Raw genomic sequence first — 21,005 nt, forward strand, 5'->3', positions numbered from 1 at the left:
AGCCATGTGGTTTTAGAACACCCAAACTCTCAAAGAGCACACCTGGGGTGTATCTAAATAATCTTTTTACTGACTATTTCAAAAACAATACAGAAAACAAAACTTGGTCATTGATAATTTTTTTAACTACCTGTGAACAATAATAAAATAACATCTACCATCATATCACAAATAATTCTTCCTTAAATTTCTGTGGAGGACTTGGCCTGATAGATTGTAAACCAGGCAGCCAATTACTGTATGCTACACTGGACTGACATAAATTAAAAGATTAAAATAAAATATAATATATTTTTTCTGTAATTTATTAGCCCTGGATGAGCTGGAGAGGTGATCATATGTGACCTGTATGAGTGATGGAAGTCTCATTGTAATTCAGAACTTGGCTGCCCTAAGTGTATGGAATATTAGCAGTGTAACTAATATTTTCAGTAGGAGTGCACTATGCTGTGGTGATGTATTTGTGACAGCTTTGATTGTTTCTCCTCTCACTCTGCACTGAACTACAGAAATTGCCCACTAATATATTGATCAATTAAAATGAAAATGCTTTGGTTCTCTGAGCCAAACAAAGCACCCCATGCTTCTCAAATAGTCTGTGCCCCATGGTAACCCAGGTCTGAGTGTAGCATTATTGGTATCATTTAATCTTCTAACTTTATGTGTGTGGGGGGAGGGGAAGGGGGGACAAGAGTACACTCATCTGTTCTCTCTGGTCAGTAGAGTTTCTAAATGTTTATGCTTATATTTTGAAAAGGGGGCATGGGGATTTATCTGCCAACATCTATTAACATCAGTGTATGTTGTATTGTTACATTCCTGAACCTCTTTCAAAATTATGGGTTTCATTAAAACAGGAACTAAACACACCTGAGCCTTGTAAAGGGCCAATATTCTCCCCCATCTCAGCCTGCTGCAAAGCAAAGTAACATGCCATAAAAATATGTGATCTGCAGGCATTTTCAACATGAGTATATTGCAGTGAAAACCAGTTCAGTTGACTCAGCATGTATCACAGATATTTTGACCTTCTGGCCTTTAAATACACATTTTAATTCTCTTCCTGCATTCGTCAGACGTTTCCAAAATGACACATACAAAGACCTTATAATTCTCACAATAATGTGGGCTTTTACTGAGCAGCTGACCTAAGAACAGAATGTTCAGCTGAAGCAAACACACATGGAAAATGAAAACAGAAACTGACCAAAGAGTAAAGCAATGTCATAGAGTCCAGTGTTTAGACACTGAGGATTAAAAAGCACAGCTGAAGGCCTCTGTGACAGGGTAGAATATCAGTAATTTAGGGCTAGATAGTCAAAAGGTGTTGTTTGTTAATATGTGTTTTGGACTTTGCACAGCTTCACTCAACTGGAAAACCAGATATATCCTCAGAGGATGTAACCAATGATGAAAATGTGGCTAAGGGCTAGTGTAAAAAGATATACTTGACTAATTCTAAGTTAGAAAATCCTGATGGCTGCTCTAATTTACACCAGCAAGCTATGGTCCCCCAGTTACCACACACAATATGGAGATAGCCAGAGCATACCACTCCCTATTCTCGCTTCTCCCTGCCCCTGCTCTTCTTCCCTGTTCTCCTTCCCCATGCTCTTCCTTCCTAGAAGATATTTTAAGAAAGGATCTAGGTATCTGTTTTATGTTTTTTTATGTAAGATTACTTGTAAAATGTCTGAATCCATATACTCAGATAAAGAGGTAGTGGGGGCCATATAAGTAAGTACTAGATGGATCCAAGGAGGCAAGAGGGCATTGCTTAAGATTTCTTGTCCTAACCTTGATACTTTGAAATAAAGTGAATTTAAGGAGCAAAGAAAATAATCACTTTTAGCAGCAGCAGCTAGTCGAGTGCTCTCTCCCTTTGAGTGTCATTGGCTCAGAGTGAGGTCTTGGGCTAAGCTCTCCAGTCCTCCTTCTCCACATCAGCAATTCTACTAGTGTTGCTGAGTACAAAATTATTTTTAAAAAGTAGTAAGGTTGAAACATTGTCTTGATTCTTTTAAGACAATCAGGAAGGAAGTTTTATTTTTAGAAAGATGTCCTATTGAGAAAAGAAGCAAAAGAGTCAATTTATTACTGTATTTTAAGGTATTCAGTAGCAATTTCATCCAGTCATTTTAGGATCTGTAAAAATAAGTCTTATTTCTTCTGTTGCTTTTTTCCCTGCCTTTGCCTTGATTCAGCTGTGAAACCTGCAGTTCCCCTGCCTTATTACCTAGCTTATAGACTCTGGAATGCTGAAAGTGTATTTCAGTTTGATAAATTCTTCTCTCGGTGCACTGAAATGTCACTTGTCTGGACTGAAATGTCTAATACTCTGTTACATAACAGTGATTTTTGGTTCATCCATCTCATTCTTGACTTCTTTCTAGGGAATTGGCAGAAAATAACCTCCTCATAATGTATGACCCTCAATCCTGAACAAAGCCTCAATCAAGAAAAGCACTTAAGTACATATGTAACGTTAAGCATGTGAATAGTCCCTTTGACTTCAGTTCTACTGGTAACAACTCATTGGCCATTGACCTCAATGGGATTAATCATGTACTTAAATTTACGCACACATGCAAGTGCTTTGTTGGATAAGGAACCAAGTGAGAAAACCACCTAATGGGATTTTATATAGTAAATCTTTGTGGGAGCTGAAGCATGAAATCCTTATCCTGGTCCTTGGGGCAACCATGTCAGTAAGCCAAATCTAACTCTTGACGGGTATGGTGGGAAGTAGCAGAGGTAGTCCTTTGTTCCCCTCCTATATGACTTTTGGGCCATGTGTGTAATACCCAGACCAACTGGTCACATCTCTTTGCAGGTCTGGTGGAGATCCACCATGGAAGTTTCATCTACACGCAACCTCCCCTTGCCCCCTTTTGTGTACATTCTTCACCACTTTGGACACAAGCACACCAGAAATGCACCATTTAGGTGTTCCAAAGACATTAGCAGGCTAAGGAATTGGGGGGTTCTACTGATATACAACCAGCCTCGGATTTTGATTGAAAAAGACACTTATGGAGCCAGGGAAAGAAATGTAGTGGATTTAAGTTCTATGTCCCATTCACTTTTTCCAATAATGACCTGCCTGGGGATTGTTTCTCACTATCTATACTTTTGTGAAGAAGAAACCAGCACACATTAAGAGCAATGTGGTTTTGGATATATTGTAAGGTGCATAGTTAATACATTTATCAGGACATCTACAAAAAAAGGTTACACTCTGAATAGTACTGTTTAAGGGTCAGTGACAGAGATGGTATTCAAAATCTGTCACCAGCATTTAACCAGTAAAGTTATAAATTTAGACATTGGATTATTCATATAATAATTTACATAATCACAGTTCAAGTCAACAAAGAACTGTACAGGAATCTAACCACCAAGGAGCTGGTTTACTGTCAGATGTAACTAGACTTCTAAGAACAAAAAATCTTAGAGAGGAAGGGAAAAATCAAACTTTCCTGTCATAGCAAGCCTTTTGCTTACCTTGATTGTTAGCAAGAGCTTTTCAGGCAAAATCCACAAACTCTTTGAAGCCAAGAAGTTCGTAAAACAGCATAATCAACACTCGCGCTGAGTGACTTATTTGCTGGGAATCATTTCCTCAAAAATTTAGCTTCTTTTCTGTTTGCAGAATGTTCGCATAAAGATCATGACCACCTCAATTTAGTTTTTATTTGAATTGTCTCGGGGCTGGATTTTGATACAATAACTTACTCCTCAGCTAGCCCCCTGATGTGATGGGATTACTTGTGAAATATTATCTAGTATGTCAAAATCTGGCCCTCCAGTGAATATTTTTCAAAGTGCTGGTGGTTTTACTTTGTGGATCTATCACGAATAATGCACTGCAAGTATCCAATACTCAAACATTTGAAATTCAAAGTGTGTTGGTTATATTTGATTGGTCACAGCAGTCACAAGATATTGTTTTAATTCCCTGATTGGGTGAGCTTAACTGTTGTAGTCAGGAAGAGGGTTTGACAAAGCCATTGGAGCTTTAAATATCTCAGGGAAAAGCTGTGGTAAAAGGAGAGAGAACAGATAAGTAGGAATTCTTGAAAATGATAAACCTTTTCTTTCTTGGCCACACGGACCTTCCCTGGGAAATATAGGCTACTGTAAGATTTACTGGCTTGGTGCAGTTGAGATTTAGTTTTTCTCATCACATTGTCAGCATCACTTTTCACAGCTAAGGCAAAGTTAGATTATTTTTTAGTTCACTGAATTGCTTCTGTGCCAGGACTCTTGTAAGGGGGTTTGGGGAACCTTGTCCCTTTGTAGTTCAAAGAAATGTCTCATCTCACATATAGCATTTCCAATGCTGAGTCTCAAGCATGCAATCTTAAAATTATATTTCCATGAGTATACTTGTGAATAAAATGCAATCACTCAAATATTCATAGAAAGAGAAGAGAACTGGGGGTATGGGCATGGCCAAAGAAAACTCATTTTTAAATCCAAACATTTGGGTCTTCTTATTTTCAGTAGTCTACCATCTCGAGTCAGCAGGCCTTGATAATCTATAATTGATAAAATTATTACCTAAAATTAATAAATTTGTGGCCCTTTAATGCCTAAGACCCCAAAATTACCAAACAATGGCTGCAAAATGGCCAGTCATTCACTATGGGAACAAAAGTTTGGATGTATCAGATCAGACCATTAGTTCATTTAATCTGCTCTCCTATCTCTGATCACAGTTGAGGAAAGCATTATAACACATGCTTAAAGTTAAGAATGTGTTTAAGCACCTTTCCTAGAGATAGGGATGTTTTCCTGAATCAGGGCCTTTGGCAGGGAGCTCATGTCACAGGAAGTTAAATTTTCTCCTGCCCCCTACTGTAATGCACCCGACCAGTTATACAATGCTGTCCCTAGGGATGGGGATTCTTGCTAAATCCCCAACAAATAGGTCACTTCAGGAAAAATGGTATTTTATTTTCCCTTATCATTGCAAGCGTAGCGTACTTGCAGCTACAGATTGTGTTGTTGGTCATAGCCCTAGAATTTGGCTTGATCACTTCCTGAGGCAATGAATTCCACAGTTGCCTATATGCTGCATAAAGTAGCATTTTTTTCTTTTGATTTCTACATTTACTGCCCTTTATTTCACTGAGCAGTCCATTGTTCTTGATTAATGTTAGTCTGCAAAAGGCTGTATCATCTTATTATGAAGTACTTGAAGCACTTGACTTATATTTTAAAAAACACAATCACAATATTCCACAGCTATTCAAAATCAGTTAGCATTTTTTTGCAGGAGATAGGAAGTTAGCCCTGGTGTCCTAGTTAAGTTACATTCTAACAACCTAGATCTCTCCTCTGTTTTTCACTGGATACAGTGTTCTTTGCTTTCTTGAATTGTTTCAGTTTAAGAGCTGCTGCTTTATTTCCTTCCTTTCCAGAGGCAGTTGCATTTCACTGATGGATGAAGTGATTCATGTCTATTTAGTTTGTCCTGGCTTTGTAGATTTTGTCAATTGTTTTGAGACAAGCTTTGGCACAAAATGTAATTGTATGTTTGTATATCCTAGAGGCACCATAGGCTAGTGGATTGTTTCCACCTCCGCCGCTGACTGGATGAAAGACATTCTGTATATGTCTGGTGTTGTTACTTGTTACATAGCTGGGGAAATTTGATGTGCCTTCTGCCTTACTGGTGGAGAATTACCCGTTCCAGTATGGTGGTGAATAATAGCCATTCTGCCATAATCCCATTGCACCTGACAAGGGACGTCACTATATGAATTTAATGCTTGTAAAATGTGCCAGATTAGCAACCCTGAAAACAGAAATCCTCTAAGCAGGTAAAGGATGCCAGGAGTGCAAAATGTCATGCTCCACCCCACCAATATGCCTCAACTCTGTTCTGGAAGAACCACCAAACCACCTCCACCAGCCAGATGGTAGATTCATCTCCATGTCTTTTCAGCTCTTGGCTTTGGCTGAAAATGCCAGTTGTGGTTGTAGTTTAGCAAACTCTAGAATTAAAGGTCCCAGCTGTTGCTGCTGCTCACAGGGATTATCTGCATCACTGGGATCAAAGTCTTGAACTGAAGTTGAAGGCTGAGATGTTATTCCCATGACAGCAAACAAAGAAGGCTGCACTGTAAGAAAGGAACTGTTATTGTACGACTCTGTGTAAAACAGTTCCACTGTCCTCTGCAACAGAAATCATGACAGTGTGAATAGGCTCCTCAACTACCAAGAACCCAGAATTGTCAATAAAATTATTTCAAAATTCATATAATCTCTTCTGCGCCGTATTGAACGATATCGCCAATATAAACAGTGTTGTTTATTTCACTCCTGGGGGGAAGAATGACCCGACGTTTGCTTAGAACAAGGGACTTGAGTTGCACCCAGTAGAATGTGAGACTTACCTCACCTCAGAAAGATAATTATGAAAGAAACGTCAATCTGGAATACGGGGTTGTGTGGAATTCTGTAATACTTGCATAATATGTTGACTGATATGCAGAGTAGTCAAAATTATTCCCAAAGTATCCAGCTATTCTCTAGATTTTGCAAAAAGATAACCCATGTATAACTTCCCACAGAGTCTCACTAATAGCAATAGTGCTTTGCACTGCCATAGCCCTTTACAAACATTCATTTAATCTCTTAGTACCTCTTTGAGTTATGTTAATAGCCTGTTTTGCTGACTGGAAAACGATGGTGAGATGAAGTGACTTTCCCAAGGTCACCTAGTGAGAGTGCAGCAGAGCTGGGAATAGATTCTATGTTTCCTTACCCCAATTCTGTGCCTTACCCATAAGACCATCTCTTTCTTTTTTAACAAATGATACATCAGAGCTAATGTACAATAATGTACTAACCTTATGATCCCTGAGAGTAGTAAAATATATGCATCTGAGGATGTGACAGCTGAGAAAGGGTAGGCATTTTGAGATGGGAAATGATTTCTGCAAACTATCATATGTAGGGTCCCACCTGCTGTTAGTTATGAGGTCAGGTGGAAGTATTATCACATGCAATCTTTCACTGACACCAGCTTGCAATCCCTGTGCCCTCTATCAGACAGCATAATCACTCAGCCTACATAGTATAATAGTCCCATTGCAGAACTGTAAAGTTAGTAGATGATCCACCTTTCCTGTTAAGGCTCCTGGTTGATAATAAATGTTCACCTGGAGAAAGATAAGGGAAAATTTACCCTGCAACCAGAAGGCCCAGACAGCTGTAAAACAGAAATGGGAGAAGTAACCTTTAGCATTGCCTCTGCCTATTCTCACTGGACAGCAGCTACGTAAAACATCCTGAGTCTCAATCTCCAAACTTAATGGCATATAGACAGTAAATCTCTTTCAAGTCCTGCTGTGACCTTCTCCACTTCAACAGCATTATTAGCAAAAGCCAACTGTACCAGTCCAGTAAGTTCTTCAGTGACAGCCTCCAACCGCTGTCAAGGGGTATGTTTGTGATGAATGTCTGCACGTTCACCAAGCTTTGAAAAATAGCCAAGAAAGATTTTGGATCAAGCACAGATTCAAGGTGCTTTTTGATACAAGTACAGTAACATTGTTCAGCTGATCACAGTCTATCCCAGACTTTCAGGACAGGTCCACTTTACAGGAAGAATTCCCAGATACGTGGTGACATGCAGTCTTAGCTGAGGATATAAGGCCTTCCTGCATGATAGTACATTGTTGTTTTGGGCATGTGTATGTATTTTTCTTTCCACCGTCTGTCAAAAAGTCCATAATCATCCCTTCCCTTCTTCCTTCTCCCAAACCCAAAAGACATTCTTCATGGGCAGGTAAAGGATGCAAGGTGTACCTGTCTTTTTAGCATTTTAAACAATTGCACCAAGTCTTAGCAAATTTCTGCAATACAGAAACTGTATCGTATTGTCACTGAACACCTCTTTCTTCTTTTGCCTATCACTTACAGCCCAATCCTACAGTGTTTGGAAAACTTTCCCCTCTTGAAGGCAATGAGAATTGAGGCTGCTCATAATTTAGCAAGATGCTCTATGATAGAGCCCAGGAAGAGACATAGTAAATAATGATCAGCTCCTTACCAAATACCAGTGATTTCTGTACACCCAATGAATTATTATAAAATTAATGCTGCTTTCACTCAGCCTTTTCATTATACATAAGACTGTACATTGTAAAGGAGATGAAAAATTGAGGTCCTGATCACTTAGTATCAGAATTGCAGACATTCTACAGTGCCAATGTGCAGCTCCCTGATTCTCAGGGTCATTCTGTGCTGACTCCCATGGTCAACAGTACCAAAGGAACATACACTAGTTAGGAATGTCTTGAGTACAACATGCTCTGGCCATGCCATTCCATTCCCCACACCGGGATGGGGTTGGAGCTGACATCTCCTCCATGCCAAAATAATACAAAGGCCAAGAATGCACCTGTGAATCTGGCCCATAGCTGTTAGCGTACACTTAAATCAGCCTTGCAAAATTCTACTCATCCACTGTTTTAGGCTGAGTAAATTTTTTTTGATGGGTAAGTAACGTACTATTAGGTTTTTTCATTATCATCAACCATGATTAAGGGATGTCAAGTCATTTTTGCGCCTAAGCTGGTAAATTTTTATGGCATTGTTCCAAAACTTGATTTATAGTAAGTAAAAATCCCATGCCATTCTTCATAAGAGTAGGGGTGTTAACTCGGATGTCCTGGCTTAATTCCAGGTTGGGCAATAACATTCCACCCAAATTTCCCTCTGTGGTTTCAAATGGCTATCTTATTCCTCCTGTCCTGAACGCCTGTGTAGGGTTGCTGTGCTCTTGAAATAGCTGCTGTGTTTCACTGCAGAAGTGACTGCATTTCAGTGGGGGGAGAAGTGAAGCCTATATAATTTGTTCTTATTGCATAATCCTTCCGACCCTTTGGGATGAAAGATACTACATAAATATAAGACATTATTTCTATTATTTATAAACTAATGTAATAACGGAACAATTCTACACATGTATTCAAGAGAAAATGTAGAGAAGGTAGGAAGAGGAAGCCCTGAACTTGTGAAGGGAGAAGGAGAGTTCAAGAGCTCTTTTCCAGACACAAAACCTATAAATCCTCTTGGGAAGAGGCCAATGAGATAGTTTCACTGAGACAGACTTTGAGTTCATTTTTAATGAGTTCTTTCCTGTTATGCTGCAGTTTAGGGATCCCTGCATAGAGACATAGATTGCCCCATTGACTGTGGACTATTGCCAAAGAAAGTCCATCAGATTACAGTTGGAAAGTTATGAATTTGAGACTTTAAAGACTGTACAATGAGAGGGATATGGATGAGGTACTTTTTTCTACAAAGAATTCACTTAACAAGTATTACTTTCCTACCTCTGCCTATTGAAGATTTGATTTCTTTTCCTGAGTAGTTATGTGGCTTAGTCATCTTTTCTAAGTTGGTAATGTGTGAATGCCTGTGTACTGAAGAATTTTATGACCTGAAAGAAACAAATGCTTAAGGTGCCATAAGAGGAGCAATTTCTATACTATACAGCATAAAATTTTCAAAAGCATGGTCAGTGGGACTTAGGTTCCTAAATGACGTAGGCACATTTGAATATGGAACTTAGGCTCCCAGCTAAAACACTTTGGTGCTTTTGGAAATTTTGCCTACAGTCTATTTCTTTGATGGTGCCATCTCTGCCTTGGAGATAAGGGTTTATGAAATGGTAAGGCTAGATTAATGCATCCAACTATGAGATATCTTCACTTGAACATCCCAAAATATGAATTTCTAACAAAACTTTTAAGATAAGGGTGAGCCCTTGAATATAGTATTTGTATGTACCTGAATTGATATGCAGGCTGCTCTCCATATACTGCCGGTTCTGTGTCAGATGACATTGTGCTTGAAACAACCTGCTCTATTTGCAGCCACCTGCATTCATGTCAAAGCTGGAACTGCACTCATGCCATTCGGTTGCAGGGTCTCCGACTGACATGTGCGGGAATCACTGGGTTGCATGGATGGCCACTATAGACAGAAGGAAGTTTTGTAATAAAAGTTTAGAAAGCACTTTACAGCATCAGAAAATGGTGGGCAGTGGCAGGGCTTTCTTCTCAGGCCTGGTCTACGCTTAAAAATTAGATAGCCCTGAATGATGTAGGTAGGTCTGTGAAAAATTTCACACTCTGAGCACAGCAGTTGTGTCACCCTAACCCCCAATGTAGATGCAGCTAGGTCAATGGAAGAATGCAACCTAGCTACTGCCTCTTGGAGAGATGGATTAGGTACATTGATGGAAAACCCTTTCCATTGATGTGTGAAGCATCTGAGCCTCAGTGCTACAGCAGCACAGCTACAGAGCCATAGGTGTGCTGCTGTAGTATAGACATGGCCTAAAGGACACAGAGACTGCCATGACTATGGTAAACAGTGTGAGAATAACCAGGAAATTGCCATTAAAAGTCAGCATTTGCCAACAGTTACCACTTACTACTATCTGAGGTACCACAGTTTTCACTCTACTTAGAATGAGAAATTACTTCTTATCTGAGATCACAATGTGTGGTGTGTGTTGGCAAAAGCTGATTCTATAAAGGGGACCACAGAAGGTCATACCTATGTGGAAAAAGGTAGAGAACAGAAGAATCAAAGGAGAAGAAAGAGAAGTGAAGACATCATAAAGAAGAAACATTTGGTACATTTGTGTGTAAATAACCAGAGGCTCTGTTTACAAACCTTTCCATCTGTTCCTTCACCTAATCAGTTCTGCTTTCTCTTTCTGTCTTCTAACTTTCCTTCGTCTTTCCAGATGCAGGACGCTATGGGCTATGAGTTACCATGGGTGTATTTTGTCAGTCTGGTCATCTTTGGATCCTTTTTCGTTCTAAATCTGGTTCTTGGTGTGTTGAGCGGGTAAGCTGCCAGTTTTTGATGTCCTTTTTCCAATGCTGCAGGGCAAGACTCCATAATCAGGGTTCTTCCCAGTCACCCGGATCCCTTCCTTCCTTCCTGACTCACCTCCATCCAAAATAAAATTCTGAATCCAAGGAAGTTTTTACATTGGTTTTGAAATAAATAACTTAGAACTTGATCAGCCAAAATAACTGTCACAACAAAGTGTTACTCTCTAATGAGGAAATTCAACCTCAGTCCAACCAAAATATTCAGCTCCAACTAGACTGGTGAGAAGACAACTTGGTCTCAATCATAAACTGCAGAAATGCAAAACTTTGAAAACCGTGGTGCTGGTGACTTGGGATCCCTTTGGCTGGAGCCTTGCAGTGCTCAGAAACTGAGCCTGTCTCACTAATTATCATTCCACTCTTCCAGGTCAATGATGCCATAGGAAGGGACTGGCCCTGGATCTATTTTGTTACACTAATCATCATAGGGTCATTTTTTGTACTTAACTTGGTTCTCGGTGTACTTAGCGGGTAAGCAGAACCAGGAAAATGTTTTTTTATTGTTTATATTTTTCATTTATATCTCTATTCCTTCTCTTTGGTTATGGATATAATGGGGCAGTGGTGGGTCACTCTCAGAAACATTTAGTAGAAGCCCCTAGCTTTGTTGTGTAAATACCAAAACATGGCATCAGATGGCCTACCTGAAATGGGGGAAATCTTTGAGTAAATCCCTTTATGAAAAGCCAACATGTTGCCTTTAAAATACTCTTCTCCCTAAAATAACCTTTAGCAGGTGCCATGAAACTACAAGTCCTGAATTTGCCTGAATAAGGACAAGCACATCACTTACCACACCAGGAAGGGATTGTTGGTAAAATCCTGGAAAAATCAGTGGAAGTGAAAGGTGACTAGCAGTATATATGGCAAATCCCTAAACATTTGTAAAATGGGAGTCTTTCCAAACTATTTCTTCTCTACTGAGAGATTCTCTTGTTTAATATCATTGAAATGTAGGCTGATCGGGGGGATTATTTTCCCCATGAACGGACTAACATATTTTTCTTTAATGGGCACTTCTTCTTTGTTGTACACATTACAGGGTTAGGCATGATGCAGGGAGAAGCCATTTCCTTGTGAGGTTTTATAAGGGTGATCGTGAGAGTCAGATGCGGGTTGGGGTCCAGTAGGGAGGGTTAAAACATCCCCACTGGATGTTCCTTAATTCTTCATTTTAACCTGTGCGACAAAGCATCATTGCTGAGGCCAAGTAAGCAGTTGCCTCACATAAAACCAGCTGTTAATGTACCCAGGAGTTAAACACTGTGCCGGCTTTGGTGAACGAGATAACTAGAAGATCCAAGTCAACAAACGTTCTTGACAAGATTTTCAAAAAATGAATGCCTAGGATTAGGTTCCCAATTCCATATTTAGTCACTGCTGGGTACTCAAGATTGTTAAAATCAGGCTATTTTATTTAGGGGTGTAAATACAGTCAGAGAAGCCTAACTTTAGGCAGCCATTTTTTTTTAAATGTTGACCCCCAGTGCTTACTATACTGAGCCTGGTGGGAAGTTTGGTCAATGTCTGTACCTATCTGCTGTATTGACCACTCTAAACTCTCACATCTAATTTTGATAAGGTGTTCTTGAGGTGAGGGGGCCCTAGCAAATCAAGGGTGACGCTCTCTTAGCAGGAGTGGGAGTTACATACATCACAGAAATGTTGTCCATGATCTCAGAGACAACCAGAACAGGAGGGCAGTAGTAGGCCCAGACAAGAAAAACCTTCTCTGCTGTCCTACAGAGAGATTATGGATTTAGAGGAGGATTCATTACTTTCTTCATCACCCCTACTGAGGGAAAAGTATGCAGGTATGACAACTGCTGCCAGGAGAGGAGCTCCAAGTGAGTAAATGGAGAGGAAAAGAGTCTCCAAAAATAAAGAGTGAGGCAATAGCCTATGTTTGGAAACCTGGAGAGTGATACTGTGGGTCCAGTTTTCAAACATGAGTTCCTCAGTATCAGAGTCAGATTCCCCCACTTAGTCACTCAAATCAGCAGGTAACCATGTAAAATAGCAGTGGAGGCTGGTGGCATAGGAAAGTGGGCAGGCAAAATTGATCGCATCTTTACATGACAAAAAGTCAGTAGCAGTAATTAAAGAATATATATTATCTTGGGGGTGGAGGGGAGGGAAGGGTAGCAGTGCCCACCCTGACAGCACATAAGGTACTGCAGCCAGAAATCACTGAAGCTACACTACACATAAGCAATTGTTAGGGACAGCTGGGATCAACTGTGAGGTCAATCCGCAATTACATCATTGAACTGAATCTCCTTGCCTGTGTTGACTGGACTGTGATAGCTGCACCATTTCTGCTGTACTCTTCACAGTCAACCTGGAGGATCGCACTGGGAGCCATTCACTATTAACATCCCTGAGAAAGGCTCCTCGTTCTTAGCAAACTGAAATTAGGAGTTGAAGTTTCCAAAAAAACTTTAGAAAAAATAACACAATGTTCAAACAGCTAACTTTCAAATGCAGTTCTGAATTGTACTGAGTCCTGAAATGTCTTTGCCCCTCAGACTCAGATATTGCTCATGCACTCCCTATTTTGATTGATCCATTCTGCATAGATATTACAAAACATTATTCCTGGTGATCTGTACATTCCAGGTAACCCATTCTATGCATCTCATTTTACACCCAGCATGTCTTTTAGGAAGAGAATTATTTCTTATACTTCATCATTCAAAGGGGAGATGTTACATTCTTGCTCCCTAAATTTAGGCCTAAATTTTAAAAAATTGTTTCCCAATAATGTGGATACAATTTTGTGCTCAGAGTTAAATTAGGGTGTAATTAATTGTGCCTATAAAATGCCTTAATTGCACCTACTTTTTTGCAATTGCAAAATTGGAGGTTGAATTGTGCTCTGGCTAAAAATCAGAGTCATAATCAGTCATTCCTAGATATCTCATTCCATATAGTCATTGTGGACAAGCCAAGCAATATGCTATACCTAGTTATATACTAAAGTAAGTACTATACATATACATAAACATCGCTATAGTCCTGCTACTGGCTTGACTGAGGATTAAGGAATATGGATGTATTTCGAAAGAAAATACCATACCAGTTCAGGGGAAATGATTCCACATAATAATTACAGCAACAAATTTGACTCAAGATTTCAGTTCCCCCAAAGATTGGGGTGTTTACATCTGTGGGTTTGTTTCAGTCCATTAGAGATATGGGTTAGCTGCGAGATTCAGATTCCACTTTCCTCCATACCGATAAGCCATGGTGGTATTCAGATTCATGTTTGTGATTCAGTCAATATCTGATAGTAACTCCAAAAATATGGCAAGCTGACAGGATATTCTGTACCTGTCAGAGTAAATAGAGTTCGAATCCATATGCTGGATTTAAAGCAATCACAAAGATCTTTAAACAGCTGTAAATTCACCGTTTTGCTTGCTTTCCATCACTGCTCTGAGTACCAGAGATTTTAAAAAATGGGGTATAATAATAATATAATATAATAATTCTGCATCCCATAATCAGAGCAGGGAAGAAAAGCTTTCCCCTAAATAATACAGGACAAAAGACTCAGCCCAGTCTCACACACTGAAAGGCACTTCCCAGACATACTCCATTTGTTGAGGTTGTACCCAAGTGAAGATTTCTCTTCTAGTTTTCTATAGAAAGAGGGGGAAAGTGAAGTAAATTGAATGCTGGTAAAAACTGCCAGATTTGCAGCCCTCAATTGATGTTGTCTATCCACTGAAAAGAGACAGACTGGTCATTACTCCTGTAAGCCTCCCCCATGCCACTCTCCCATCCTATTTCAGTGTTGTTCTAAGGAGACCACCTGTAGGTTTGAGATGGTAGTTCAATGAACAGGCTCCTTTGGTCCTGGCGTCCCTGCCGAGACTTCCAATAAAAACAATTAGTGTCAAATGTGATGGTGGTGTAGGTGATGTGCCTCCTGGGAACTGAGCTGAGATCACCAGCTCATTTCACATAGGATACTAAATAGCTTTCAGTTAGTAACAACAGTTAGTCATTAACAACTGGATTAGCCTGGATTCTAACTGGCTTCCTAAATATGCATTGTTCTGAATTTCATCAGCAGTTCCCTGACGCATGTAGCCCTCAAGCATCAAGTTTTAATGTTACTACAGCTTAGAAATTAAGCACATTTGATTAAGTCCTGTTCTTTAGAAGGTTTTCTGAAATGGGAAGCCCTCTTACGTTTTGTGAGGGAAGAGTCTGTGCCAATACTGTTCATTTAGGTCAGTGGACTAAGAATTGGGATTATTGGATTCTATTCTGCCACTTGTGGGCTAGCCCAAGGCCTATGTACTATTTAAGCCCTGTTAGGGACCACTGAAGTCCTGCTACCACTCAGTGTAACTGGGACTTAAGTGGTTCCTAACAGGTTTTAAGTGAGATTTAAGTAGTGCATAGGCTTTTTGCTGGCCCTTTGCAGAGGGATGTAATTTTGTGTGACATGAGCCAAGTCTTTATGCCAAAGATCAACATTTTTACACTTGTATGCCCAGATCTAGCCACTTAAATTCATATTTAGATACCTAAATAAGTGTGTTTCCATTGGTGTCAAATGCTCAGCACCTCTGAAAATCAGGCCACTGATTTAGGTGCTTATCTTTAAGCACTCAAATTTGAAATGTTTGGCCTTAATCTTGCTTTTCCTCAGTTCACCCATTTATAAAATAGGGTTAATATTGCTTCCCTACCTCACGTTTTTTCTGAGCATTAAATTCATTAATGTCGGGAAAGCTCTTTGAGAGTCTCAGAGGAGAGATGCTATAGAAGCGAAAAGCATTATTATTATTGATTGATCTTTTCAACATCAATCTTTTTTACATTTCCAAACAACACAGTTGTGGTTCTCAGGGAAAGAACACTAGATTTGTCACTTCTGCCATAGGGCAAAACTCTAACCCGGGACTTATTGTGAAGCTATATTCAGAACTGAGGGCCCAGCCCAACTACTCTCCACTTTCCACTTTCAAGTCTTCATTATCACAACCCCATGAAGCAGGGCAAAAACCAAGCAAGATGACAGAGAAGAGGACCGTGCAGGCGTACTTTGTCACACACTGTAACTCTGCATGTTTGTCTGATTCATGAAGACCCTTTCCTGTGTTTATTCTCTTGCTGCCCAGGTTACAGTCAGGCCTCACAAAGGGCCTGATCCAAAGCGCATAGAAGTCAGTGGGAGTCTTTCCATTGATTTCAGTGGACTTTGGATCACACCCTAGTTGAAAGGGAAACACTTCCTCTCCCAGCTCCATCTGAGTTACCTGAGGACACCACACTTGGCACTGACTGACATGTTTGGGACTTTCAAAAGAGTTTAGCTTTGGTCTAACTGCTTCCTTTGACGTCAATGATACAACTCCCATAGACTTCAATCGGGACAGAGTTAGACCAAAGCTAAGTGCATTTGAAAACCCCACTCTTTGTTGGCAGTATCACCAAAGAGGCTACAGATTAACTGGTCAGAGAGAATGAACTCACATCTTATGCCTAGAGATGGAGGGATTGATTCTCCACTGCCTATATCTCATGTAGTCCTTAACACCTGTGCAAAGTGGGTGTAAAATGCTACCACTCAGAATAGTTGCATTTTACACTCACTCTAGTAAATGACACATGGTATGAAACAGTGCAAAATTTAGCTCAGGTCCTGTAAGTCAAGGTTGATCCACATTGGCAGGGTAGTATGGGACGCTTGCACTGTCTGAGCCCATGCTCTACTTGTTCTGTGGATAAATGAAGGTCTGAATCCCTGAGGCTGTCAGTCCAGTACATTTCACCACCACTAAACTCACTTTTTAAAATAAAAGCATCTCACTGGCTTAGAGTTATGGAAGAGAAAGTTCAATCCAATTCAAATTGGATTCCATTCAGTTTAAAAGAAAATCAGTGGTTCCCCAAATATTGTTAAGACAGCAGCTGCAAAAAAATCATGAAGTGAGAACACCCAAAAAAGAGCCACCTTTCTTGAATGCAGTCGTGCCACAAGTTCATCTGATTTCCTCTAGTGCAAGAAGAAGTCCAGTATCTAACCAGAGGCGTATCTAACACCTCCAGACAAAGCTGATTCAGGATAGGATTCTCTGTCCACAGAGGAAGTAGGGGACAGCCCACATAAGACCCACCAAAATGCTTGGATTAGCAACATGGAATTCTTGTTCCTGTGTCTTGTATTTAAGCACATAGTCCATATAATGTTTTGTCATCAAGCTGCCAAATGCTCACCCCAAATCCATTCTCTGGCTGTATTCCTAATGGTTATCCCCCAAACTTTGGATTTGCAAATGCTTCCTTCTGGTCAGGGAAAAGCAGGTAATAATCTCTAATACTGGAAACCTATGGCAAAACACACCGACCTAAATTTTCAAATACAGCATCCCGTGCTGTGGCTGCAGTTTTTCATCCTGGATTAAATGTGTGAACAGAATTGTGGGTGTGCTTAATTATACCCAGAGTTGCACCAATTGAGGTGCAATTGCACTTCCGTTCTGGAGATCAGGTTGAGACTTGGCTAAAAATCAGCACTGCAGTCTCTCTCCAGCTGTCAGATTATTGCAGGACATTTAATTTGGATCATCGGATTAAGCTAGTGTAATAATAACAGATATTCGCAAATGACTGGTGGAAAGATGCATATAGCAAAGCATTATAACCTAAAAAGAATGACATTTTATGTAAACATATGTAAGTTTCAGTTACATTCTTAACCAAATGCTGAGAGTTGGCTTCTTCCCAACATATTTACAGAGACTAGAACTGTTATATCTGTATATCTAACAAGGACCACTCCATGTACATATTAATGTGACTTTGAATAGCGGCAGCTGAGGGTCCAAGGTAGGGGATGTCATATTTCCAGTGCAAACCAATCTAATCCCATTGTTTTTCAATCTCTCCCACCCACATCCTGTCCCTCCCTCCCTCCTTGCCAGGGAGTTTTCCAAAGAAAGAGAGAAGGCAAAGGCTCGGGGTGACTTTCAGAAGTTGCGGGAGAAACAACAGCTGGAGGAAGACTTGAAGGGGTACCTGGATTGGATAACTCAAGCAGAAGACATCGATCCAGAAAATGAAGATGAAGGCATGGATGAGGAGAAGCCCCGAAACAGTAAGCAACTTTCCTGTGTCTCTCTCACTGGGCTTTTAGCTAGGGAGGAGTGTTTCAAAATTTGTAGCAGTGAGATTTCTTGCAAGGAAAAATAGATCCATCCTGAGGCATCCACCATTCTTATACATTACCATGGTTGTATACTTGTAGGAAGTTGCGGGAGGGTGAAATACATATAAAATAATTGGTATTGATCCACAGATCTTCAGTAACAGTAACATTAAATGCTGATCTTAAAAAGAAAAAAGACCATTATTTGCTGTAGGGAGTGCTCTACAGGGATACATGTTAAAATATACATCTGTCTCCTCTTCATTTATTTAATTGCAGTTCAGTGTTGCAGGCTGTTGACATATGGTTAATTACTTTGAAAGCAAAGGTTTCTAGCCAAAGCAGAGCTACAGTATGGTATAAGGGCCAAATCAACCCTGTTATACAGTATTCTATGTAACATTCTGTAACTCCTCTGAAGTCAGTGGAATTGCATCTGATTGTGCCAGGGTCAAATTAAGCCTTAAGACTTTTCTTCTCAGGGAATTCTCTGTTATTTTTGTTCTCTGGAGTTCAGGACATCTTTGTGCAAAGTAACGGGGAATTCACTAAATGACTCTACTAATCAGAGCTGCTGAAAGAGGAATGGTTACATGACAGCAGCAGTTTCGTATATATCCCTACATTATCCACATCTTCCCACCCCCTCCTTTATCAGCACAGACTGCATATTCACTTCTCAGACACCTAACACCTATCTTTACAAGTCCCATAGTCTGGAAATGTCAGGGCTGGAACCCTTCAGACAGTTACACAGTTAAAGGACACTAGCATTGTTCTTAGCATTTATTACTAAAATGTGCATTATCAACTGCTTGATTTTGGAAGGGGGGCAGTGAAATATTTCCATTGGAGTGTATTATTGCCCTAATTGCTGATGAAATCAATAGCTCTCAAGGAGGAAAAGGTTTGCCATATTCCCCCTCTGACCAAACAAGCAAAATCCAAAAGACAATCACCTTTGAGACCATATACAGGCAACATGTTGACACTGAAATGATTTGTTTGAGCAACAAAGTAAGATTAGTATCAGAGGCTGGTGGGCTTCTCCAGGGCAAGCTCTAGGATTGATAATTGTATCACCAAAGCTCTTGATTTTGCAAAAGTGCACGTTGTTAATTAACGCCAATGGCCAAATCCTATTCACTTTACTTAAGCAAATTAGACCTGGTGGAGTAAATAGGAGCTCTGGGTGCTCCATCTCTCTAAAAATCAGATAACTTTTATTTAGACACCTAAATGGGGCCTGTTCTCAAGTTTGAGAATTTAGGCTCAAGAACTTCTTAGGTTAGAATCTGGCTCAGGTTGTTAATGACCAAATATTGGTGATAGCTGCTCAGTGGCCTATAATATTTGAAATGGGTCTGGAGATCTAACCGTAATTCTCAGTGCAAAGTTGTCCACATTAAAAAAAAAAATCACAACTGGGATTCAATTAGCACCTTTATATGAAGTCTCAGCAAAAATACCAAGGATTAAATTGACACAGTGCTTGATACAAAACCCACTGAAGGTAAGAGAAGGCTTTCTATTGACTTCAGTAGGCATTGGATCTGGTCCATAGAGTCTCACCTGTAGGTGGTCCCTTCAGGAAAAGGTTAAGGCACATTAACAAGGCAGTTTGATGAAACCCTTGTACTGCTGCTTCCTGTTTTGTATCTGTTCTGAGAGTCAGCAGAGAATAGCCGTCTCCACTACAGTTTTTGAGCATGAGATTAACTCTTTTTTGTTACCAGAATTTCAGAATGAATCAGACTTCAGCCCTTGACTAAGTTTGCTAATTCCAAGGTAGGCAATCGAAATGTGAGCTAACAAATTCCATTTACGTGGGGCAAATCTGTGATGCCCTGGGGAAGCTGAGAACTAAAAGCTAACACATCTGCAGACTGCACTCAGTTTTCTGTGTCTCATTGCCTTTAGCTGGCTCAACTATACAAGGATGAGTTTTGTAGGTGCTTGTCTCAGTTTGTCCCATAATGTATGTAAGTCCCTCTGGAGGTTGTCACTGTTGTCCATGAATGAAACAATGAAATGTCATTAGCAACATTTACTAACTTGCTGTCTGTTTCTTCTTCAAAATGATTAACGAACAGAGAATCTTAGATAGCATTGGTTCCAATACTGGCCACTTGGGGAACTTCTGTTAACTAGTCTCCACTCTAGAGAGTAACCATTTTCTGTGACACTATGTTATTTGTCACTTAATCAGTTTCTCTTCTATGACAAGATCAGGCTTCGGAACAGAAGACTGAACTGTCTAATAATGCTGTAGGGTGAAATCATGCTTCTACAGATAGACACCACAGCGACGGGTATAGGAGGCAAGTGGAATGGTGCTGGCTACACATTAGTGACATGAGTCACCCTGGCAATGCAGACAGGATAGGACAGAGCAAGCAGCCAAGTCACAATATGGAACACACATTCCTACTCTTCTGAAAAGAGGCTGTATGTGCCCCGGTTAGCTAATGCTGCAGATGGCATTATGTTTGTTAGCTGACGGGGGACCTGGCCATGCCCCCAGGGCTGGCAAACAAAACCCTCTTGTAGCCTTGGTGCACTAGCCAGTGCAATAGCTGGGCACTCTCCTTTTCATTTGCTTGAGAACTGTTGCCCCCTTCTCCACTAGGATTTGGCCCCTAAGGCCAGTATGTGAACCCTGTAGTACCATTGGGGAGCAGTTAATTGCATGAGAAGCAGGGGCAGCTCTAGCTTTTTTGCCGCCCCAAGCACGGCAGGCAGCCTTCGGTGGCTTGCCTGCGGGAGGTCTGCCGGTCCCACGGCTTCAGCGTACCCGCCGCCGAATTGCTGCCGAATCCGCAGGACCGGCGGACCTCCTGCAGGCAAGCCGCCGCAGGCTGCCTGACTGCCGCCCTTGCAGGGACCGGCAGGGCGCCCCCCGCAGC

The 21,005-nt window shown here is 40.5% G+C and overlaps 1 protein-coding gene across 35 annotated transcripts in view; it reads left to right on the forward strand.

The window, feature by feature from the left end:
- The window catches only part of CACNA1C (calcium voltage-gated channel subunit alpha1 C), a 723,794-nt gene that overhangs the window by 521,348 nt on the left and 181,441 nt on the right, over window positions 1-21,005 (forward strand). For all 35 annotated transcript variants that reach the window (XM_065582612.1, XM_065582596.1, XM_065582633.1 and 32 more), the window contains exons 8-9: window positions 10,778-10,881; window positions 17,876-18,048. In XM_065582612.1, the coding sequence (XP_065438684.1) occupies window positions 10,778-10,881; window positions 17,876-18,048 (277 nt within the window). The remainder of the gene's footprint in view (window positions 1-10,777; window positions 10,882-17,875; window positions 18,049-21,005) is intronic.

The sequence above is a fragment of the Chrysemys picta genome, chromosome 1, assembly GCF_011386835.1.
Source record: "Chrysemys picta bellii isolate R12L10 chromosome 1, ASM1138683v2, whole genome shotgun sequence".
Taxonomy (NCBI): Eukaryota; Metazoa; Chordata; order Testudines; family Emydidae; genus Chrysemys; species Chrysemys picta.